The following is a 25,144-nucleotide window of genomic DNA, read 5'->3' as shown; positions in this document are numbered from 1 at the left end:
TCAACACCAGGTCCCATAGAAAACAGACCTGGTTTTGCTCAAAAAAATCCACCTACCTTAACATTTTAAACAAGTAGCTTCACTTTCAAGTAACACAGTGCAAAGAGATTTGAAATTCAAGTATTTAATTATAAATATATTGTATAACTCTGTTCCAACCCACCTACCTGCCAAACCCTCTCTTCTACCTCCCAAGCTCTATTCTGCCTAGTTCTATAGCTATAGTTTCTCTAAAGCACCTATAACTGCTCACTTATGTAAATACTGTATTCCAGTTAAAAAGAGTGCCCCAAAAAGCAAACAAATTTTCATCTTTAAGCATCCAGAAAATTGTCTTCTGCCTTTTTCCTTTCCTTCTACCTCCTTCCTTTCTGTTTTCCCAACTGTAAGCTGGTCCTGGGAAGATGCCATTTCCTGGGGCTTCATACCTACTTTTCCAGAAGACCAACTAAGGCTGGTGCCTGCTTTGTGAGACAGTTAGTAATACAAGTTTTCGAACTGCAATACTGAATTATTGTTAAAAACATCTGAGTGGGGCCTTAGAAGATTAACCAATTAGCATTCACAGAAATAAAATTACAAGCAATATAAAATATGTTGTGCTGCTGGTTTTGCTTCCTAGTTCTGTGATTCTCTGTATTGGCTGTCTAGGCCGGTGTTTTTCAGACTCCTTTTTCTAAGTAAAAAATTATCCTTACATTTACTGTAAAAGAATATATATATTTTTATCCCTGATCAGCCTTTGTGTGTTTTAAGAGGCTGACACAGAATACTTGACCTTGAAAGATAAGGGTGTGTGTGTGTGTGCCTGGAATGAGATTTTCTTGGCTTTAGATTGTAACAAAATGTTCAGTGCCTCATGACCCTCCTGACTGCCTTGGGGGAGGTGTTGCTACACATTGATTGAGAAACACTGGTCTGGTTGCTTTATGTAGTTATGGAAAATTGACTTTACCACCTGAAACAGCTCTAATAAATATGGCAGACGTATTTGTACAAATCCTGCCTTTTTGCGTGAATAATTTTCACTTACACCTCTACCCCGATATAGCACGAATTTGGATATAACGTGGCAAAGCAGCACCATCTGGCGAATCAAAAAAATGACAATGTATTAGATATTCAATTCAGTGATTCCACAGATTTTAAAATCATCAAATTTTGGTGTAGACCCATTTATAAGCTGACCCCCGCTCTCTGATCTGTCATTTTGCCAGAAATATTCGGCTTATGAACGAGTATACACGGTACATTAATTTTTAAAAAGGAGGTAATGGTCATCTTGGAAAAAGTTGCATTTTATATTAAAAAATAAAAAATATTAATGATAAACCTCTATAATACAACTACTACCACTTGACCTCAAACACTTTAAGGTTTTGGCTGCCCCTAAAGTTATTCTGGAAATATTCTTAGCTTCAGAATGGTTGTGAAATTTTCAACATCTCACAACCCTCCTGATTGCATTTTGTGATGCACAGTCCCACCCCTAGAGGTTGAGGCACTGAGAAACACTGCTCTAGCACAATATAACTATACAACTTTCCACAGTGAAAATAGTTTCTTCGTCTGCGCTGAATGAGCTTACTTAGGGTACGTCTACACTACAGGATTATTCCGATTTTACATAAACCCGTTTTGTAAAACATTGTATAAAGTCAAGTGCACGCGGCCACACAAAGCACAGTAATTCGGTGGTGTGCGTCCATGTACTGAGGCTAGCGTCGATTTCTGGAGCGTTGAACTGTGGGTAGCTATCCCGTAGCTATCCCATAGTTCCCGCAGTCGCCCCGCCCATTGGAATTCTGGGTTGAGATCCCAATGCATGATGGTGCAAAAACAGTATTGTGGGTGATTCTGGGTGAATGTCATCACTCAATCCTTCCTCCGTGAAAGCAACGGCAGACAATCATTTCGCGCCCTTTTTCCCTGGATTGGTCTGGCAGACGCCATAGCATGGCAACCATGGAGCCCGTTTTGCCTTTTGTCACTGTCACCGTATGTGTACTGGATGCCGCTGAGAGAGGCGGTACTGCAGCGCTACACAACAGCATTTATTTGCCTTTGCAAGGTAGCAGAGATGGTTACCAGTTGTTCTGTACCGTCTGCTGTGCCATTGTAAATTGGCAATTAGATAACAGTTATCAGTCGTTCTGTACCATCTGCTGCTGTCACGGGTGCTCCTGGCTGACCTTCACTGAGGTTGGCCGGGGGTGCAAAGACAAAAATGGGAATGACCCCGAGTCATTCGCTCCTTTATGTTGTATCTAAAAATAGTCAGTCCTGCCTAGAATATGGGGCAAGTGTCCTAGAGAACCAGTCTATCAGAGAACCAGAGAACATAGCTGCTCTGTGTCAGATCCCACAGAAATGATGAGCTGCATGCTATTCTAGGGGGTGTCCCTGCAACAACCCCACCTGTTGCTTCCCTCCTCCCCCAACCTTCCTGGGCTACCGTGGCAGTGTCCCCCCCATTTGTGTGAGGAAGTAATAAAGAGTGCAGGAATAAGAAACACTTACTTTTTAGTGAGATAAAATGAGGGGGAGGCAGCCTCCAGCTGCTATGATATTCTAGGCAGTACACAATCTTTTCTTTAGACATGAAGTGGGGGGGGGGGGTTTGATGGAAATCAGCCCCCAGTTGCTATGATGAGGACCGTTACCAGCCATTCTGTACCATCTACCAGGAATGACCGTGAGTCATTCCTATTTTTACCCAGGCACCCCCGGCTGACCTAACCTGAGGCTAGCCAGGAGCGCTCACAGGATGATGAGGACAGCTATCAGTCCTTTTGTACGGTACCATCTGCCACCGGGGAGGGAAGGAGAGAGGATGCTGCTATTCATTTCCCCAGCACATGTCTACCAGCAGTAGACATAGGGTGACATATAAAAAAGTCAAGAAATGATTTTTTTCCCTTTTCTTTCATGGGGGGGAGGGGGGAATTGATGACACATACCCTGAGACATCCTGGACAATGTGTTTGACCCTACAGGCATGCTTTTCGGAGACTGCGGGGACTGTGGGATAGCTGGAGTCCTCAGTACCCCTCCCTCCCTCTCTCCCTAAGCATCCATTTGATTCTTTGGCTTTCCGTTATGCTTGTCACACAGCACTGTGCTGTGGACTCTGTATCATAGCCTGGAGATTTTTTCAAATGCTTTCTCATTTTGTCTTCTGTAACGGAGCTCAGATAGAACAGATTTGTCTCCCCATACAGCGATCAGATCCAGTATCTCCCGTATGGTCCATGCTGGAGCTCTTTGGGACTGCATGACCACCCGTGCTGATCAGAGCTCCACGCTGGGCAAACAAGAAATGAAATTCAAAAGTTCGTGGGGCTTTTCCTGTTTACCTGGCCAGTGCATCTGAGTTCGGATTGCTGTCCAGAGCGGTCACAATGGTGCACTGTGGGATACCGCCTGGAGGCCAATACCGTCGATTTGAGGCCACACTAAGCCTAATCCGATACAGTAATACCGATTACAGCGCTGCTCCTCTTGTCGGGGAGGAGTACAGAAACTGGTTTAAAGAACCCTTTATATCGATAAAGGGTGTCGTTGTGTGGACGGGTGCAGCGTTAAATTAGTTTAACGCTGCTAAAATCGGTTTAAACGCGTAGTGTAGACCAGGCCTTAATGTTGTAGTGTGAGAGCTTTTATTAAAAGTGTACTTCTTGAATTTTCTAAGCAGTTAGGCATTTGCCAAATATAAAGACTTACCTATGTTCTCAATGTATTACATTTTTCATTTGCAAAATATTATTTCAGATTAATAATTTAAAATAGCAATACTGCACAAGTAACACCTGTTACTTTAATATTTTACAGTATAGGACCAAAAAATGCAGCTGATTAGTTGCTTTGGTTTTTGAAAGTTTATGAACTGACAGCCCTGGAGACTAGAAACAGATTTTCATAAGAGAGGTACAAAATGGGGAGCAGAAAGCTTCCCCACACAGTACCACTAGTGAGCCTCAATACTGACCTTATCTTCAGGCACAGAAAAAGTACATTGGTCTCCATGTCTCTTCAGTCCTTGGTCTCTCTACCAAGACTGCAACAAGCTCAGAATTAGTGCCAGTTACAATGTGAACTCTTTTCCACTAGGAATGGGACTGAGACCAACTTATTTTACATAGATCATTTACTTGCCTTCAGATTGTGGTAACTTGATAGAGCTTGAAATAGAAAAAAAAACCATCAATGCTAGCTTCTTAAGCACAAACATTCCTTTTTAGATATTATTTTCTTCTATTACTGTCCTAGGTATTTAGTATGTCTTCCTTGTGCTACAAACTTTCCTGTTGCCTTGTTTGTTACATCCACGCTGGCAAAGGCAATACTTCTTCCTTGCTTCAGAATCTGAGCTGTGATCAATATCTCTTCCCCAATCTTAGCAGCAGACATGTATCTTGAATAAAAAACAGAACAATTGTTTTATACAACAACATGCTACAAATCAGGGAACTTTCATCTGTTTAAAATTATTTTTTGAAGGAGCTACCAGACTTAGTTTGCAGTTAACCCCTTGCACCTTTTCCCAAGCCTCACTCTTGCAGCTTCTCCTCAGGCAGAGTTCACATTAATGTTTCCACTGAAATTCTACGCATGAGAAGATTATAGAATTTGGACTTTGTTACCTAAAAGTACATAGGACATTAAACCAAACATAATAAAAGAGGGAGCTTAAAGAACATTTGACTGCCTCAAACTAGTGTCTCAACCACGTGACGATATTCCCAAACAAGATCTATACTGAGTTTATTAGAAGTTGTTCTTTCAGACTGCAGTTTGTCACTAAAGTGGTAGCTAGATCATGGAAGAAAAACTTAGCAGAATCTGGTCCCTGTTAGTAGAACACATCAAATGTTAAGATTTAACATCTGACAGTAAGCATGTTCAATACATACGTAATGTTCATATCCACACTGACCCCAGGCATTCCTCTTTCTGTGTACAACAATGCTGCTGTTGACACTACGTCTACCAGTGTAGCGGTCAAACCTCCATGCAATGTGCCACCTCTGTTTGTGTGCTCCTCCTCTATTTTCATTTCACAAACAACCTTTCCAGAAGTTGCAGAAAGAACTGTCATCTGAACAAACAGAAATAAGGAACAAAATTCTGTTAATTCAGAATCTCCATAAGGGGAAACATTTGGACAATTACAAGTCCGGTGAGTGCTCTCAAAGTAAACAGATCAACTTGAAAATAAATCTTGGTTCAGTTTTTAGACTAATGAGGGGAGGAGAAAAATAAAGGACTAAAACATTATGGTTTAAGCAGCAAAGAATCCTGTGGCACCTTATAGACTAACAGATGTTTTGGAGCATGAGCTTTCGTGGGTGAATACCCACTTCCTCAGATGCATGGAAGGAAGTGGGTATTCACCCACGAAAGCTCATGCTCCAAAACGTCTGTTAGGCCTTGGTTACACTCACACTTTGCAGCGCTGCAACTGGGGTGTGAAAAGACACACCCCTGGGCGCTGCAAGATACAGCACTGTAAAGCGTCAGTGTAATCAGGGCAGCAGCGCTGGGAGCCCGGCTCCCAGCGCTGCACGCTACACCCGTAAGGGATGTGGTTTACACGCAGCGCTGGGAGAGCTCTCTCCCAGCGCTGCTGCTCTGACTACACTCACACTTCAAAGCGCTGCCGGGGCAGCGCTTTGAAATTCCAGATGTAGCCATACCCTTAGTCTATAAGGTGCCACAGGATTCTTTGCTGCTTTTACAGATCCAGACTAACACGGCTACCCTCTGATTATGGTTTAAGTGTCAAGTCAGATGTTTTTATAAATCTCCAGCTGCAAATTGTTTCCCTAGGGAAATACATATCTCCTATAAAAACAAATATGTACACTGTATGCAGTGTTGGGGTGCCATGTCGGTTCCAGGATATTGGAGAGACAAGATGGGTGAGTAACGTCTTTTACCGGACCAACTTCATCTGAAGAAAAGTTCTGGGTACGCTCAAAAGTTTGTCTCTCTCAGCAACAAAAGTTGATCCAATGAAAGATATTAGTTCATCCATCCTGTGTCTCAACTATGCACTCTGTCTGTGTATTCTAATCATCTTGAGCTTTCAGTAGCTCTTTGAGACAAACTCTACTGAACTCTTATTAAAAATGGAAAGTTGACTTGTCTGACTTTATACTTGACATAATGCTAATGAAAAGTGTTTGCTTTGTTTTTTCCCCACATGACACTGTTGGCTAGCACAGTTGCCAAGGGCTTGTTTGTATTAGAAATATTACAGTGGTGTAGGTGCACCACAGTAGAGAAGACATTTAGCTACAGCCATTGAAGGAGTTCTTTTGTTGCTGTAGTAAATACAGAAAGATGTTCTAAGATAAATATTAATACTATCCATCAAAATCATACCAAAAGAAAATCAAGTTCTGCCAAGCCTACATGTCGAAGGCTACACACAAATTACTGATACACTTTGGAGGAAGCACGTCTCATATAACAAACGCTATGCAATTGCCAGGCATCAATCCGACCTACAACTATACCTTACTCAACACCCGATCAAAGTTGGATGAGCTCAGCAGGCTTTTCATCATCTCCCGGAAGGACTGGATCGTGAGGGAGCTCATGGTTTAAAGACTGGTTGCGACGTCCTTTTTCCGCAGAGAGACCGGCACCTACACGCAGCACGAGAAGGGGGCTGGCCCGAGCCCACCCCCCGCGCTCTCCCTGGCCCCTCACTCGAGGCCACAGTAGCCTGGTTCGGCCCCTCCCCGATTCACCACGTTCCACAGGCCGAACGTTCGCGGCCCTTGTTACCACCTTCACGGAGGTCACGCGCGCGCCCCTGCCTAGGTTTCGTGGGGTGGGGCGGGGCTTGAGGTCGCTGCCCCCCTTGCCGCCGAGGCCGAGCGCGGAACGTGCGTCTGCTAGCAGGGCTGCGGGGATTGGGTGAGGGCCGCGCAGGCGCGTTGCTTGGAGGTGGCCGGGAGGCCGGTGGAGGTTTGTGCGGGACGCGGGGCCATGGAGGGGGACAGTGCAGCGGAAGGGCCGCTGGAGCAGCGGCCCGAGGGGGAGAGGGGTCTGCAGTCAGAGCCGCCCTCGCGGCCCCAGGAGGAGGAGGCGCTGTCCCGGCCCGAGGAGGAGGAGGTGGAGACGCTGCCCCTGGCGAAACGCAGGAAGCTCCTGTGCGCCGAGTTCGTCTCCATCACCAGCAGCGACTTGGCCCTGGCTCGCTGCTGCCTGGCGGATAACGACTGGCACATGCAGGTGGGGCCCGGTCCGGGTCCGGGTGCGGGGCGGGCTGGAGGCTGCTGCTGCGCCGGGCCCTGACTCCCGCTCCTTTGCTTTCCAGAGGGCGCTGAACTCCTACTTCGAGCCGCCCGGGGAGCAGCGAGACGTGGGCGGGAGCCCACCGGCCCGGGCCCCGGCGGAGACCTGGTGAGCGAGGCCGCGGAGGGCTGTGGGGGTCGGGGTCAAGCTCGCAGGAAAGGTGACAGCCGAGCCCTGGCCCAGCACCCGCCTCATCTGCCTGACTCCCCCTTGGCCGGCGCGTTGCAGCTGTAGGGGGGCTCCGCGGCCAGGTTCTGCTTCCCTAGCGTTGTTGATGCTGCTCGTCCCCCGCCGTGAAGCCCCTTTCCAAAGGCGGGGCGAGTCTCAAAATCCACCCCTGTGTGAGGCTCTCGGGCTCTGATAGCCCCCCTCCCGTGCATCGTGTGTGTATCAGTGAGCTGCCTGCCCCTGAGTCCGGTTTGTTTCATATATCCCTGCACAACAGCATAGATACCCACACCTGTAGAATCATAAAATATCAGGGTTAGGGACCTCAGGAGGTCATCTAGTCCAACCCCCTGCTCAAAGCAGGACCAATCCCCATCTAAATCATCCCAGCCAGGACTTTGTCAAGCCTGACGGTAAAAACCTCTAAGGCTGGAGATTCCACCACCTCCCTAGGTAATCCATTCCAGTGCTTCACCACCCTCCTAGTGAAATAGTGTTTCCTAATATCCAACCGAGACCTCCCCCACTGCAACTTGAGACCATTACTTCTTGTTCTGTCATTTGCCACCACTGAGAACAGCCAAGCTCCATTCTCTTTGGAATCCCCCTTCAGGTAATTGAAGGCAGATATCAGATCCCCCCTCACTTTTCTGCGGAGTAAATAACCCCAGTTCCGTCAGTCTCTCCTTATAAGTCCTGTGCCCCAACCCCCTAATCATTTTTGCTGGGATCTCTCCAATTTGTACACATGCCTTCTGTAGTGGGTGGCCCAAAACTGGATGCAGTACTCCAGGTGTGGCCCCACCAGTGCCAAATAGAGGGGAATAATCACTTCCCTCTATTTGCTGGCAGTGCTCCTACTAATGCAGCCCAATGCGCCTGTCACCTTCTTGGCTACAAGGGCACACTATTGACTCATATCAGCTTCTCATCCACTGTAATCCCCGTGTCTTTTTCTGCAGAACTGCCACGTAGCCGGTTGGTCCCCAGCCTGTAGCGGTGCATGATTGTCTTCCATCCTAAGTGCAGGACTCTGCACTTGTCCTTGCTGAACCTCATTAGATTTCTTTTGGCCCAATCCTCCAGTTTGTCTACGTCTCACTGGACCCTATTCCTACCTTCCAGCGTATCTACCTCTCCCCCCAGCTTAGCGTTATCCACGAACTTGCTGAGGGTGCAACCCATCCCATCATCTAGATCATTACTGAAGATAAAAGCAGCAAAGAATCCTGTGGCACCTTATAGACTAACAGATGTTTTGGAGCATGAGCTTTTGTGGGTGAATACCCACTTCGTCAGATGCATGTAGTGGAAATTTCCAGGGGCAGGTATATATATGCAAGCAAGCTAGAGATAATGAGGTTAGTTCAATCAGGGAGGATGAGGCCCTGTTCTAGCAGTTGAGGTGTGAAAACCAAGGGAGGAGAAACTGGTTTTGTAGTTGGCAAGCCATTCACAGTCTTTGTTTAATCCTGAGCTGATGGTGTCAAATTTGCAGATGAACTGAAGCTCAGCAGTTTCTCTTTGAAGTCTGGTCCTGAAGTTTTTTTGCCGCAGGATGGCCACCTTAAGGTCTGCTATAGTGTGGCCAGGGAGGTTGAAGTGTTCTCCTACAGGTTTTTGTATATTGCCATTCCTAATATCTGATTTGTGTCCGTTTATCCTTTTCCGTAGAGACTGTCTAGTTTGGCCAATGTACATAGCAGAGGAGCATTGCTGGCATATGATGGCGTATATTACATTGGTGGACGTGCAGGTGAATGAACCGGTGATGGTGTGGCTGATCTGGATAGGTCCTGTGATGATGTCGCTGGTGTAGATATGTGGGCAGAGTTGGCATCGAGGTTTGTTGCATGGATTGGTTCCTGAGCTAGAGTTACTGTGGTGCGGTGTGCAGTTACTGGTGAGAATATGTTGCAGGTTGGCAGGTTGTCTGTGTTCCTCGCCCACAGACAACCTGCCAACCTGAAACATATTATCACCAGTAATTCCACACTGCACCATAGTAACTCTAGCTCAGGAACCCATCCATGCAACAAACCTCGATGCCAACTCTACCCACATATCTACACCAGCGACATCATCACAGGACCTAACCAGATCAGCCACACCATCACCGGTTCATTTACCTGCATGTCCACCAATGTAATATATGCCAGCAATGCCCCTCTTCTATGCACATCGGCCAAACTAGACAGTCTCTACGGAAAAGGATAAACGGACACAAATCAGATATTAGGAATGGCAATATACAAAAACCTGTAGGAGAACACTTTAACTTCCCTAGCCACACTATAGCAGACCTTAAGGTGGCCATCCTGCTGCAAAAAAACTTCAGGACCAGACTTCAAAGAGAAACTGCTGAGCTTCAGTTCATCTGCAAATTTGACACCATCAGCTCAGGATTATTCAAAGACTGTGAATGGCTTGCCAACTACAAAACCAGTTTCTCCTCCCTTGGTTTTCACATCTCAACTGCTAGAACAGGGCCTCATCCTCCCTGATTGAGCTAACCTCGTTATCTCTAGCTTGCTTGCATATATATACCTGCCCCTGGAAATTTCCACTACATGCATCTGACGAAGTGGGTATTCACCCATGAAAGCTCATGCTCCAAAATGTCTGTTAGTCTATAAGGTGCCACAGGATTCTTTGCTGCTTTTACAGATCCAAACTAACATGGCTACCCCTCTGATACTTGATTAATGAAGATGTTGACCAAAACCGGCCCCTGGACTGACCCTTGGGGCACTGTTCTTGATACCGGCTTATCATAACCTTAGTCCCAGATTTGGACCTTAGCGTCCAAAATATGGGGGTTAGCATGAAAACCTCCAAGCTTAGTTACCAGCTTGGACCTGGTACCTGCTGCCACCACCCAAAAAATTAGAGTGTTTTGGGGCACTCTGGTCCCCCTGAAAAACCTTCCCTGGGGACCCCAAGACCCAAATCCCTTGAGTCTCACAACAAAGGGAAATAATCCTTTTTCCCTTCCCCCCTCCAGGTGCTCCTGGAGAGATACATAGACACAAGCTCTGTGAAACTACACAGAGTGACTCCCCCTCTCTGTTTCCAGTCCTGGAAACAAAAAGTACTTTCCTATTCCCCCAGAGGGAATGCAAAATCAGGCTAGCAATCCAACACACAGATCTCCCCTTGATTTCTTCCTCCCACCAATTCCCTGGTGAGTACAGACTCAATTTCCCTGAAGTAAAGAAAAACTCCAACAGGTCTTAAAAGAAAGCTTTATATAAAAAAGGAAAGAAAAATACATACCAATGGTCTCTCTGTATTAAGATGATACAATACAGGGTCAATTGCTTAAAAGAATATTGAATAAACAGCCTTATTCAAAAAGAATACAAATCAAAGCACTCCAGCACTTATATCCATGCAAATACCAAAGAAAAGAAACCATATAACTTACTATCTGATCCCTTTGTCCTTACACTTAGAAACAGAAGACTAGAAAGTAGAAACTACTTCTCCAAAGCTCAGAGAAAGCAGGCAGACAGACAAAAGACTCAGACACACAATTCCCTCCACCGGAAAAAATCCGGTTTCCTGATTGGTCCTCTGGTCAGGTGCTTCAGGTGAAAGAGACATTAACCCTTAGCTATCTGTTTATGACACGCCCCCCAAATTGCAGACAGTGGGGAAGCTCACTGGCGGCGATTTCCTTCTAGAACTTGAAAATAAACAGATTAATACAACACATACACCTTTACATATACTTCTAAGTATATAACTAACAGACTTTTACATTTTAAGAACACTTTTTAACTACTGAATTCTGGGAAACTCTTACGGGAGAGTGCATCAGCAACTTTGTTAGAAGCTCCTGTGATGTGTTGAATTTTAAAATCAAAATTTTGGAGAGCTAAACTCCAACGAAGAAGTTTCTTGTTGTTCCCCTTGGCAGTATGAAGCCACTTTAGTGCAGCATGGTCAGTTTGTAGTTGGAACCGCCGTCCCCAAACATATGGGCGTAGCTTTTTCAGGGCGTACACAATGGCATAGCATTCCTTTTCACTGACTGACCAGTGACTTTCCCTTTTAGACAGTTTCTTGCTGAGAAACACGACAGGATGGAAGTTGTGATCTGTTGCTTCCTGCATGAGCACCGCTCCTATACCACGCTCAGATGCATCTGTGGTTACTAGGAATGGCTTGTCAAAATCCGGGGCCCTGAGCACAGGGTCAGACATGAGAGTTGCCTTAAGTTGGGTAAAGGCCTTTTGACACTCATCAGTCCACTTAACTGCATTTGGCTGGGTCTTTTTGGTCAGGTCGGTCAGTGGGGCAGCGATTTGGCTGTAGTGGGGTACAAATTGCCTGTAGTATTTGGCCAAGCCTAAGAAGGATTGGACCTGCTTCTTGGACCGTGGGACAGGCCACTTTTGGATAGCATCCACCTTGGCCTGTAGGGGGTTTATGGTTTCTCGACCCACCTGGTGACCCAGGTAAGTCACTTTGTTTTGGCCTATTTGACACTTTTTGGCCTTAACAGTTAGTCCTGCCTGCCTGATGCGCTTAAAGACCTTTTTCAGGTGTAGTAGGTGTTCGGGCCAGGAGTCTGAAAAAATGGCCACATCATCGAGGTAGGCAACTGCAAATTCTCCCAGTCCAGCTAGTAGACCATCTACCAGCCTCTGGAAGGTGGCGGGTGCATTTTGAAGGCCGAAAGGAAGGACATTGAATTTATACACCCCCGCATGGGTGACGAATGCTGACCTCTCCTTGGCAGGTTCATCTAGCGGTACTTGCCAGTACCCCTTGGTTAAGTCTATTGTAGAGATGAACTGGGCACATCCCAACTTTTTCAATAGCTCATCGGTGCGTGGCATTGGATAGTTGTCCGGACGAGTTACCGCATTTAGCTTACGGTAGTCCACGCAAAAGCGTATTTCCCCATCTGGTTTGGGTACCAGAACCACTGGAGATGCCCATGCACTGGTAGATGGGCGGATTATACCCATCTGTAGCATGTTCTGGATCTCCCGTTCTATAGCAGCTTGGGCATGAGGAGACACTCGGTAGGGTGGGGTTCTGATTGGGTGAGCATTACCTGTATCAATGGAGTGGTATGCCCGTTCAGTCCGTCCTGGGGTGGCTGAGAACAATGGGGCGAAGCTAGTGCACAGCTCCTTGATTTGTTGCCGCTGCAGACGTTCCAGGGTGGTTGAGAGGTTCACCTCTTCCACGCCACCGTCTTTTTTCCCGTCGTAGTAGACACCGTCAGGCCACTCAGCATCATCTCCCTGGACTGTAAACTGACAAACCTGTAAGTCTCTGGAATAGAAAGGCTTGAGAGAATTAACATGGTACACTTTAGGCTTTAGTGAGGAATTGGGAAATGCTATGAGGTAGTTTACAGCTCCCAGGCGCTCTTGGACCGTGAATGGCCCTTCCCATGATGCTTCCATCTTATGGGCCTGTTGCGCCTTCAAGACCATAACCTGGTCTCCTACCTTGAAGGAATGTTCTCTGGCATGTCTGTCATACCAGGCCTTTTGCTCTTCCTGAGCATCCTTTAGGTTCTCTCTAGCAAGGGCTAAAGAGTGTCGGAGGGTGCTTTGTAGGTTGCTTACAAAGTCCAGAATGTTAGTTCCTGGAGAAGGCGTAAACCCCTCCCATTGCTGCTTCACCAACTGTAATGGTCCCTTAACCTCGTGACCATACACAAGTTCAAATGGTGAAAACCCTAAACTGGGATGTGGTACAGCCCTGTAGGCAAACAGCAACTGCTGCAACACTAGGTCCCAATTATTGGAGAATTCGTTGATGAATTTTCGTATCATGGCCCCCAAAGTTCCATTGAACCTTTCCACCAGGCCATTGGTTTGATGGTGGTACGGGGTGGCAACCAAGTGATTCACCCCATGAGTTTCCCACAGTTTTTCCATGGTCCCTGCCAGGAAATTAGACCCTGAATCTGTAAGGATGTCAGAGGGCCAACCTACCCTGGCAAAGATGTCTGTTAGGGCCAGGCACACAGTGTTAGCCCTGGTGTTGCCTAGGGCGACTGCTTCCGGCCATCGGGTAGCAAAGTCCACTAAAGTCAGTACGTACTGCTTTCCTCTGGGCGTCTTTTTTGGGAAAGGGCCCAGAATATCCACAGCTACTCGCTGAAATGGGACCTCAATTATGGGGAGTGGCTGGAGAGGGGCCTTGACCTGGTCTTGAGGCTTTCCCACTCTTTGGCATACCTCACAAGACCGGACATACTTGGCAACGTCCTTGCCCATCCCCTCCCAGTGGAAGGACTTCCCCAACCGGTCCTTGGTTCTGTTCACCCCAGCATGGCCACTGGGATGATCATGGGCTAAGCTTAAGAGCTTCCCCCGGTACTTAGTTGGAACCACCAACTGTTTTTGCGGCTGCCATTCTTCCCGGTGTCCACCAGAAAGAATTTCCTTGTATAAAAGTCCTTGGTCTATAACAAACCGGGATCGATTAGAAGAGCTGAGAGGCGGTGGGGTGCTCCGTGCCCCCGCCCAAGCTTTCTGAAGGCTGTCATCCGCTTCCTGCTCAGCCTGGAACTGTTCCCTTGAGGCTGGGGTCACCAGTTCTTCCTCAGACTGTGGACTTGGGCTTGGTCCCTCTGGAAGCGATGTAGGTGATGGGGTTGTTTCCGTTGCTGGTGAACCGCTCTCTGCTGGTGCACCTGAGGGTATTTCAGGCTCTGGCTGAGCCTTTTGGGTATGGCTGTCTTTGGCTTCTGCCAGTTCTGGCTCGCTGGCGCCCTCTGGCGTTGAGTTTGAAAATGTGGTTGCACTTGCTGGTGCTGGTTGCTGTTCCAGTTCCGGGCCTGGGACTGGAGATGCTGTGGCTGCTTCAGTGGTAGGCATGGAATCCGGGTCCACTACCTCTGCCTGGGTCTCTGGTAACACAGACGGGGCCTCTGTGGACGGCTCAGGAACAGGAATGGGTCTGGAAGCTTGCCTGGTTTGGCTACGTGTAACCATTCCCACTCTCTTGGCCCGCCTCACCTGGTTGGCCAAGTCTTCCCCCAGTAGCATGGGGATAGGATAATTGTCATAGACTGCAAAAGTCCATATTCCTGACCAGCCTTTGTACTGGACAGGCAGTTGAGCTGTAGGCAAGTCTACAGCTTGTGACATGAAGGGGTAAATTGTAACTTTGGCCTTTGGGTTGATGAATTTGGGGTCAACGAAAGATTGGTGGATAGCTGACACTTGTGCCCCCGTGTCTCTCCACGCAGTAACCTTCTTTCCGCCCACTCTCAAATTTTCCCTTCGCTCCAAGGGTATTTGAGAGGCATCCGGGCCTGGGGATCTTTGGTGTGATGGTGGTGTAATGAATTGCACTCGCATGGTGTTCTTGGGACAGTTGGCCTTGATATGTCCCAGTTCATTATACTTAAAGCATCTTCCATCTGATGGGTCACTGGGCCGAGGTGAGTTACTGGAGACTGGTGAGGTTGAAGGGCAGGGTATCTGTGGCTTTACTTGGGTGGTATGTGGGGTCTTTGGCTGTCCTCGGTTGTAGGGTTTATGGTCTGTGTGCCCCCTGGGGTAATCGTTCCCCTTGACAGTTGCTTTTTTGCTTTCTGCCAGTTCCATCCATTTGGCTCCAATCTCCCCCGCCTCAGCGATATCTTTGGGATTTCCATCTTGTATGTACCGTGTGATGTCTTCAGGAACACCATCCAAGAACTGCTCCATTTGTATGAGGAGGTTCAGTTCTTCCAAGGTTTGAATGTTGTTTCCTGTTATCCAGGCCTCATAGTTTTTTGCAATGTAGTAGGCGTGTTTGGGAAATGACACCTCTGGTTTCCACTTTTGGGTTCTGAAGCGCCGACGGGCATGATCTGGGGTTATCCCCATTCTGTATCTGGCCTTGGTTTGAAAAAGTTTATAGTCATTCATTTGCTGCTTAGGCATTTCAGCTGCCACCTCTGCTAAAGGTCCACTGAGCTGTGACCTCAATTCTACCATGTACTGGTCTTCGGGAATGCTGTACCCAAGACAGGCTCTTTCAAAATTTTCCAAGAAGGCCTCGGTGTCATCACCTGCCTTGTAGGTGGGAAATTTCCTGTGCTGTGGAGCAATAATTGGCGCCGGGTTGTTAGGGTTGGCTGGCACATGCAGCCCAGCTTTTGCCAACTCCAGTTCATGTTATCTCTAGCTTGCTTGCATATATATACCTGCCCCTGGAAATTTCCACTACATGCATCTGACGAAGTGGGTATTCACCCATGAAAGCTCATGCTCCAAAATGTCTGTTAGTCTATAAGGTGCCACAGGATTCTTTGCTGCTTTTACAGATCCAAACTAACATGGCTACCCCTCTGATACTTGATTAATGAAGATGTTGACCAAAACCGGCCCCTGGACTGACCCTTGGGGCACTGTTCTTGATACCGGCTGACAACTAGACATCAAGCTGTAGAAGACTACCCATTGAGCTCAATGATCTAGCCAGCTTTCTTTCCACCTTGTAGTCCATTCATCCAATCCATACTATTTTTTAACTTGCTGGCAAAAATACTGTGGGAGACTGTATAAAAAGCTTTGGTAAAATCAAGATATATCACATCCACCACTTTCCCGATATCCACAGAGCCAGTTATCTCATCATAGAAGGCAATCAGGTTGGTCAGGCACATAAGTCATTACTTTAACTATGTCAATCTAAATTCACATAAGAGATTATCCTGGTGTAACTTTCCCATGTAGACAAAGCCTGATAAATTTTTGCTAAAATTTCTCACAATCAGTTCAGTGTTGTTAGACTAGTGTAGATGGAGCACATGTTGGCAGCAGGAGCACAGCATGTATTTACCTTCCACTAGTGGAACTGAATTGGGAAATATTAATAGAAAAATCTTACTACAGACATAGTCTATGTCTGGGATGTCCTCCCTATTCCAAGTCCTTTTAGAAAATACACTGCTTTGGTTAGCTTTCCACCACTAAGCAAACACCCATGTTCTCATAGCTACATTAAAAGGATGGTGATATGAGTTCACATTATAGTATAACCATAAAATTTAATCTTGGCAGGGAAGTCTTGGAAATGCATGCCCAATATAGCTCGCTCTTACTTTGTCATATCCCTGGAGTACCCACAGCCTCTGGTTTCTTTTCTTTTTATCCAGTTTAGATTGAAGCTCCTTAAGGCATGGATCTTATTATCTTATCTTTAAAGCGCTAAGCATGGCAACAGTGCATAACTTACTAATGTTTAAAAGTTGTAGAGAGGAAATGTTTTGGTTATAGGTCCTATCTTGACAATAAATTTGTTGTGCCTAAGCAGTATGATTAAATCCCATAGTGTCCCCAACTTTCCTAAAAGACCATTTGATCTTGTCTTGCCAGTTTTGATGGGGGACAAGCTGTGCTACAGCTTTACTACAGGAACTTGAATTGGAGCACACCTCATTAACAAGGTTTTGAACACAGTTTGCTCCCAATCCCACAAGAAAACTCAAGTGATACGGCAACACAGTCTGTGTACCACGTTGTAGAAGCATGCTGGTTAATCTTAGTAAAGTTTGTAGTGTAGACAGGACCTTAATCTTTGAAACACAGTAGACTAGGGTGCTTCTTCCAAAAAAATAAAATAAAAAAATTTGGCAAAATACACAGTCATTAATATTTTAGAGGAGGTGCGTACACACAGAGAAGTCAAAGTAGCTTCAGAACGCAGACATATAAAACTAGGTGCCCATTATTTCTTTTTCTAGTATTAAACCTGCTCAAATACTTTCATGTATCCTGAGATTCTCCCTGGTGATTAAAAGGTGTGGAGAGAATTTAAATTAATTGTGTCAAGATGGTTTCCACCAGCGTAACTTAAATCAGAATCAAGTCCTTTTGTCTTGTCTGCAATGAAAAAAATTAATTACAGCTATATACTAAACTCACCAGGCGATTGATGCATATGTTCTCAGTCAGTGTATTTATTTTAGGTGTTTTTAAATTAGAGATTAATTCATGTTAATTTTTGCATTATGTTCAATAATAGGTTTTTAGTTGGGGAGGTCTAAAAACGTCTTGATGGAAGTTACTGCAGGGGAATGCTCTGTTTACTGAAAGCAAAATTTTAAATATTCTTTCTAGCATTGACCTGACTACTGACGTTACTACTAGTAGTTCTGGAGTCAACAGCTCAGACTGCAGGCAACAAGAAGATGATAGCAGGTTCTCTTTACTTACCTGGAATATTGATGGTCTGGATCTGGGAAATCAACAAGACAGAGCTAGAGGAGTCTGCTCTTATTTAGCATTGTAAGTATTGTTATCTCCTTTATAAGTCAGTTTAACATTTAGACTCTGAAGTATCATATCGTATTTGAAGTGTCTATAGGATGTATACCCCCAATGTATCCAAGCACCGAATACAGAAATACTATAATACAGAAATTTGATATGTGTAATCCTAAACTAGTTTGACTAAAAGCTGTAATTTGGTTGGCCAAAAGAGGTTCTGAACCTAATTTCCCAAAATATGCAGGCTTTGGTACTAAAAAGCCTTTTTGCCAACTAGTCACTGTAACATATAACTTTTAATATCAATTAATGCTTATTTTTAAAATATCTAGCTATAGTAATGAGTCAAGAGGTTGAAATAATAGATTTAACATCAGGAAATGCAAATGCTGTGCTTCCAGCGACAGTATTAACTTGACCATGTTGCACAGCTTGCCTTATTTTATGGTGTGTAGTCTAAGACAAAGCATAAAAAGGTCACTCACAAAAGGAAAAACAGGAATACAAAATCCTGATTACATATAAAGTGGCTGAGTTGACCTTACTGTTCTCTTGTTTCCATATTACTTGTAATTTGAATTGTGCAATCTGAACATGAAACATGGGGGTTGCATTTATTTTCAATATTATTTTAAAAATGTTAGCAGCTAAATAATCTCATTACATCGGAGACATTTATTCTTTGCTAAAGTGAGTGGGGTTGGGAACAGGGAGTTCCCACCTTAAAAATGCTGCTGTTCAACAGTCTTCAGTTGATCTATTGTGATGGCTTTGCAGTAGATAACTTTAGAACCATTTGTATAAAATTTAAAACCTAAAATTTGCAGGATAGGTAGAATGCAGTAAAAATTGTGAAGACACACTAGAACTACAGAGTTGATGATTATTTTTAGTTAAATCTGTGCAAACCCGTAAAATGGATGGATTACGCTCATACAGGTGTAATCCTTGCCTGTATTGGTTATCTTAATATTGTAATTTAGCAGTGCAAACTAAACCAATTTAAACAAATTAACCCTTTAGATACACTTAAATTGGTTTATCAGGACAGTTTTAAATTGATAACTAAACTGGTGCAATTTTTCATGGATAAACAAGGCCCTGTTTTCCCTTCATGCAAATTATCCCAGTATCAAACCCTCTACCTGCTCAGAGCATGTTTACATAAAAACAGTGACAAGCTGCTGTCTGTGTCCTGTCTACATGAATGCTCCCAGTGTTACTAGTAACAGGAGAGCCACCCATAGTAGTGCAACAGAAGATTTTAAAAAAAGATCTAGTGTAGACAAGGCTAAGGAGAGCAATTGCCCTTTACCTGTCAGTTTGGGCAGGGAGATATTGGATGTTGATATCACAAAGGTGATGTGTCTTAATTGGACTCTCCTAGAAATCTTAGGACTTCTAAATGTGCCCTGAAGCTATATTTTCCGTCACTAACTTAAATTCTCTCATGTGCATAAAATTAGACAGATGCTGCGAGATCCAGATCTACGTGAGGAAATGAGGCCCCCTTATTTTAGTACCTTGTTGGTAAAATACAGGTTTGAATCTTATTTTTTCCCTCCAAATATGGTGGCATGTTTAAATGCCAACAAATGTGACAGAGCTTCTTTGGAAACCATTGTAGCCACTTCTCATGTTTAAAAAAAAAAAACCCTACACCCAAAACCTTATTCTTTTTATATTGTCATTACAATGTGAAAAACTGTGTCTGTTTTAAAAGTTATATCGTAAACTTGTCTTGCTGATTTCAGATACAGTCCAGATGTGGTGTTTTTACAGGAGGTTATTCCACCATACTTGAGTTACCTACAGAAGAGAGCAGTCGGTTACACAATCATTCCAGGTAAAAAAGGAAGGCCTAAAAAATTGAGAAGTCTGCTTCAAGTGGATAGAAGCAGCAAGAAATGTTATTTTCTACTCGCTGGCTTGTTAATACCCCTCTCACCATTGGTAGAAGCTGAAAGGAAAAAAAAGTAGGGGAAGGAATCAGTGAAATGAATTTCCTTGGCTTCTAAATTCTGGAATCCAGTTTGATGCAAATTATAAATGAATATATTAACTGTCACTTTCTTCTGGCTTTTTTTCTTTTAGAAAGGCAGATTTTAAAATTAAGGACAGAGTCAAAATTAATTCATTTTCGGATCCTTTACTATTAATGAAAATAGCTACATGTATGGATTAGGATAGGAAATGTGCACCCTGAAAAGATCTCTGTGAAAATATATAATTCTTCTGTATGAAGGGATGGATGAATACAGTTCATGCAGCACTGAACTTTTATTTCATTTCCTTATTCCTCTTTAGGTAATGTAGATGGTTATTTCACTGCCGTAATGCTGAAAAAATCAAGAGTGAAGTTTTTAAGGCAAGAAATAATTCCTTTCCCAACAACCTCCATGATGAGAAATCTATTAGTTGTGCATGTAAGTGGGTCACTATATGTTACAAAGCAGTTGAATGTCTAATTTAAGGGGACAAATCTTTTAGTCTGGAGTTAAGGTTGTAAATATGGGTACTAAATTTGAAGGGAAAAAGCATCAACAGGTCATCATAATTTAAGAGAAAAAATAACTTGAAAAGTAGGGCATTTACATTTGAAGTCTCCTATAAAAACACTAAAAGGATGCATCAAACAATTTTAACTGTACTCTCTTCCACATACCCGTGCTTTTAACAAATCATGGTAACCCGAACAACTGTGTATTATATAGGTCACATTACTCCATTTTCTTGTACCATTATCAACCCACCATGTGTCATCTATTCAGAGATTATCCCTCATTTAACCCTCCCGTAACAAGAGAGACCTACAGTGTTGTACCTCTTAGGTTTCATATATATACCAAAGATCTATGAAATTCCACTGCACCTTTTCATTAAATTTTCCCCACATCAGACACTATTTGTTGTTTAGCCATTTAAATGGTTAAACTCCAATCCTGTGGTAAGTCTGTTCTGCTGGGGGCTTCTTAAACCTCAAATACTTTTACCCTTAGTCTGAGTAAGCCAAAAATAGGTATAGATTAAGTTGTCCTCAACTGCTGGTAGAACTACAAAGTATACAAGGTCTAATCTATCCCCACCTGCAATATGCAGTGGTGTTGTAGCTGTGTTGTTCCCAGGATATTAGACAGACAAGGTGGCTGTGGTAATTTCTGTTGTTAGACCAACTTCTGTTGGTGACAAAGACAAGCTTTCAGGCTTACGCCGAGCTCTTCTTCAGGTCTGGCAAATATACTCAGAGGATATGTCTGCACTGCAGTTAACAACCCGTGGCTACCCTGTCAAGCTATTATTCCCACTTTGAACTTTAGCATCCAAAAAGTGGGGACCTGCATGTACCCTTCTAAGCTTAATTTCTAGCTTAGATCTGATAGCGCTGCCACCAACCAAAAATATAGTGTTTTGGTACACTTTCTGTCCCCCCAAAACCTTCCCTGGGGGACCCAAGACCCAAACCCCCGTGAGTCTTAAAACAAAGAAATAAACCATTCCCCCTCCTTTCCCCCTCCCAGATTTTCTCCCACCACTCCCTGGTGAGTTCAGACCCAATCTCCTTGGGTCTTACACAAGGAAAAAAAAATCAGTTGGGTTCTTGAAAAGGAAAGCTTTTAATTAAAGAAAGAAAAAATAAAAATTATCTCTGTAAACCCAGAATGGAAAATATTTACAGGGTCTAAGCTTATACATAGACTAGAGGGACTCCCTCCCCACTAGCCTAAGATACAAGTTACAGCAAACAGAGATAAAATATCCTTCCAGCAAAATACACATTTGCAAATAAAGAAAACAAACAAAAGACTAATCCGCCTTCTAGCTATTACTTACTATTTTGAACGTGAGAGACTGTTTTAGAAAGATTGGAGAAACCCGGTTGTACGTCTGGCCCCTCTTAGTCCCAAGAGAGAACAAAAACAAAACAAACAGCACAAACAAAGACTTCCCTCACCAAGATTTGAAAGTATCTTGTCCCCCGATTGGTCCTTTGGTCACGTGTCAGCCAGGTTCACTGAGCTTGTTAACCCTTTACAGGTAAAAGAGACATTAACCCTTAACTATCTGTTTATGACATACCCAGTGCCAGCTGACTCAGACTTGCAGGGCTTAGGCTGCACGGCTGTTTAGTTGCGGTGTAATTTGGGCTCAGACTGGAGCCAGAGCTCTTGGACCTTGCAAGGTGGACGGATCTCAGAGCTTGGGCTGGAGCCCAAGCCTGAATGTCTACATCTCAATTGAACAGCCCATTAGCCTGAGCCCAAGTCAGCTGGCACAGCCAACCATAGTTTTTAATTGCAGTATAGACATACTCGGAGTGTCATAGCTAAGTATAAGGTGGAACAGATTGTTTAGCGTAAGTAGATAACACGTATTTCAAGGGACCATTCATGGTGAAGTGGCCTGTTAATACCCCTTCAGAAGTAGGGGGATAGGCAGCTGGAGGGGGGCAGGTGGTTGGTGGGTTATAGATGGTTGTAGTAAGACATAAATCCAGTGTCCGTGGGTCAGTCTCTGATTTTTAGTCTCTAACAAAGTTATGCTGCAGTGTTTTTTACCAAACCACCAAAGTAAAGTGTTTAACCTTCATACTTGCCAGACATGATCTTTTTACACAGAGGGAGCATAGGATGGTAGGAAATGAAGGGCAAAGTTAGATTATTTGGGATACCTTAGCTCTGCATTTATATACTTTTAAGAAAACGAAAACCACCCAGATAATGTAAACTAGAACCTAAACTTTTGACTTTCCTGATAGGCAGGTGTGTATTGGTTTTTTAGAATACATCTTGTTAATTTTTTCCCCTTCTGTTACTGATGCATATTTACAACCTTTCTGTCTTCGAAATAGTTGTATATACACCTCAGACTTTTCAGAAAAATATTCTACCTTAATATAAGATAATACATTTTAAATTTTCGGAAGACTTGTTTCACTTAGGTTGGAGTAGAGGTCAGCATTGGCTTTTTAACCGAAAGCCACCTTCAGCGTTAAGCATGGAGTAGTTAGCATGGCTCTGAAATAAAAAGTTGAAAATTCTGCCTTCATAAAGGAACTCTAAACAGGTTGACCTTGTCTTGCTCAGCAAAATTTTAAGATTTTAGGGTGAGGAGGACTTCTTGCCATATATAAGCTGTGAACTGAACCGGATTTGAATTCTTATTTAAAAATCAATGTGTAAGCCTGCTGCTAGTAGCATAATCACTGTCAAAAACCTCACTTATGACAGTAGAATTAGAGAGGCCCAATATCAAGTTGTCAATCACTTCTATTATGTATAACAGCAGTTTTAACAAGCAGAAGAATGTTTCTATTCAATATTTGAACAGTACGTTTTGTCTTTGGCCTTCAACTTTGTTCCATGGCGTATGATTTAATGTTTCTCTCTTTGTCTAACAGGTGAATATATCTGGTAATGAACTCTGCCTTATGACTTCCCATCTAGAGAGCACAAAGGGTCATGCCAAGGAACGCCTAAACCAACTGAGGCAGGTGTTAAAGACAATGCAGGAGGCATCGGAGTCAACTACCGTTATATTTGGAGGGGATACAAACCTAAGAGACCACGAGGTGAATAGCGGTAAACCATTTAGAATTATTTTGAGGACAAACCACCATGGTGAACTCTACTGGGGGTTTTCTTTTCTTTCATTTTATAGGGTACAGTGACTTTTCCCATAAATCAGTTATACATGACAGAGATGTTGAGCTTTCTACCCTCATACTTGTACAGGCGTGCCTCCTAGGGTATTTCTACATAGCAAAGAAAAACACACAGCTGGCCCATGCCAGCTGACAGGACTCAGCTTGCGGAGCTGTTTCATTGCTGTGTAGACTTCTGAGCTCAGGCTGGAACCCAAGCTCTGAGACCTTCCCACCTCATAGGCTACTATTGCTTGGGCTCCAGCTGGAGCCCAGACATCTGCACAGTAATGAAACAAGGCTGAGTAGGTTGGCACATCCAGTCAGGAGTGTCTAGCTGCTCTGTAGACATACCTGTAGTGTCCCTATCCATTAAGTGAAAACGTGAAAGTGGGACAAGTGAGGTTGCTGCCAAGTAGTAGTTTATGCTTGATTGTGCATGTATCCTTTGGAGCAATGTTACAGCTGAAGTGAAATCACAATTAAAAGGAATGGTTGTTTTTCCTCCCCAGTTGGCTTCATGTTGCTCCTCTAAAGAAATACACAGAGTCTGTTGTGCAAGCTGTAACTTTGTGGCACCCAGAATTAGGATATTTCTCATTTTTAGTTGCTCAGTTTTCAGAGATGCTGAGCACCGACACTTCAAGTTGAAATTAGCAAGAGCTGTTGGTGCTCAATACTTCTGGAAAGTCAGATCCTATGTGTTTAAATTTGAGCACCCAAAAATGGAGGGACTGAAAATAAGGTCACTTCTGAAAAATTGTTACCGGGGTTCCATCTGAGGGTGTTTGTGCAACACTAGGCCTTGAGTAATACTAATCAGGTTCAGCCACTTAAAAATGCAGTGGTTTCTTACAGACACTTTGGTTTGGAAAGTGCAGCATGAACAATCAGTATCTTAAGTGGTTTATATTTTTATATTTCTGAAATTCTTGAGGGGCTATCCTATTCTAAATAGTGGTTTAATAGTTGTGATTTCCTGTTGTGGCCAGTGCTGTGCAGAAAAACAATATGCTGTAATATCTAAATTCTAGGTTCAGCAAATGATTGTCATACATATTACATTAAAGGCATTAGTGGGTATAATGTTGTTCCGTTTTTCTCTCTTTAGGTTACTCAAGTAGGTGGCTTACCTAACAATATTTTGGACATATGGGAATTTTTGGGCAAACCAGAGCACTGCCGTTATACATGGGACACAAACTGCAATTCTAACCTGGATGCAAATTACAAATGTAAGTTCCGATTTGATCGCATATTCTTCCGAAGTGCAGCAGAAGGGGAACAAATTATTCCACGGAGTTTGGACTTAATTGGACTAGAAAAATTAGACTGTGGTAGATTTCCCAGCGATCACTGGGGTCTTCTGTGTGATTTTGATGTGATACTATAAAGAAAACCAAAGCTTTTAAAGTCTGTGTATTATTGCAAAAGCTCTTACATCTTTTAACCTTTGGATTTCACAAAAATTAAATTCTAAGCTTATATAAGATTTGTTTTACAATCCTAAGGAGTTACCAACTCATTTAACATCTGCTGAGATGACTGTATAGTAAAAAGCCAAAACCTTTTTATTTTCTTGGTATGCATTCTAGCAGGCTTTTTAAAATATATATTTTAATGTGGTAATAAAGTACAGAAATACAAACAAAATTCTTTTTGAAATGGAAAAGACGAAATCTCAAATATAATCCATCAAAGAATTAAAGCATTGTCATTCACGCTCTTTTTTTCTTTTATCACTTTTTGTTGTAATAGTCTCAATAAATTGTAAATTTTTTAGTGTAAA

General features: G+C 43.7%; 2 protein-coding genes across 3 annotated transcripts; one reads left to right on the top strand and one right to left on the bottom strand.

Moving 5' to 3' along the window:
* Positions 1–3,636: 3,636 nt before the first annotated feature.
* On the bottom strand, positions 3,637–6,649 carry ACOT13 (acyl-CoA thioesterase 13). 2 transcript variants are annotated; one of them, XM_050941884.1, is made up of 3 exons: positions 6,522–6,649; positions 4,914–5,098; positions 3,637–4,414 (listed from the first exon to the last, which is right to left on the bottom strand). In XM_050941884.1, the coding sequence occupies exons 1-3, from the start codon at positions 6,603–6,605 to the stop codon at positions 4,258–4,260; spliced, it is 426 nt and encodes a 141-aa protein (XP_050797841.1). In that variant the 5' UTR covers positions 6,606–6,649; the 3' UTR covers positions 3,637–4,257. The 2 variants fall into 2 exon arrangements, with proteins under 2 accessions (XP_050797841.1, XP_050797842.1); XM_050941885.1 differs by having other exon boundaries at positions 6,527–6,622.
* A 308-nt stretch (positions 6,650–6,957) lies between these two features.
* Positions 6,958–25,144, top strand: TDP2 (tyrosyl-DNA phosphodiesterase 2). Its single transcript, XM_050941852.1, has 7 exons — positions 6,958–7,245; positions 7,331–7,416; positions 17,565–17,732; positions 19,469–19,560; positions 20,022–20,140; positions 23,113–23,283; positions 24,467–25,144. Exons 1-7 carry the CDS (start codon positions 7,000–7,002, stop codon positions 24,746–24,748), a joined length of 1,164 nt encoding a protein of 387 aa, XP_050797809.1. The 5' UTR covers positions 6,958–6,999; the 3' UTR covers positions 24,749–25,144.

The sequence above is a fragment of the Gopherus flavomarginatus genome, chromosome 2, assembly GCF_025201925.1.
Source record: "Gopherus flavomarginatus isolate rGopFla2 chromosome 2, rGopFla2.mat.asm, whole genome shotgun sequence".
NCBI classification, from domain to species: Eukaryota; Metazoa; Chordata; order Testudines; family Testudinidae; genus Gopherus; species Gopherus flavomarginatus.
This window is presented reverse-complemented; position numbering and strand designations above follow the sequence as displayed.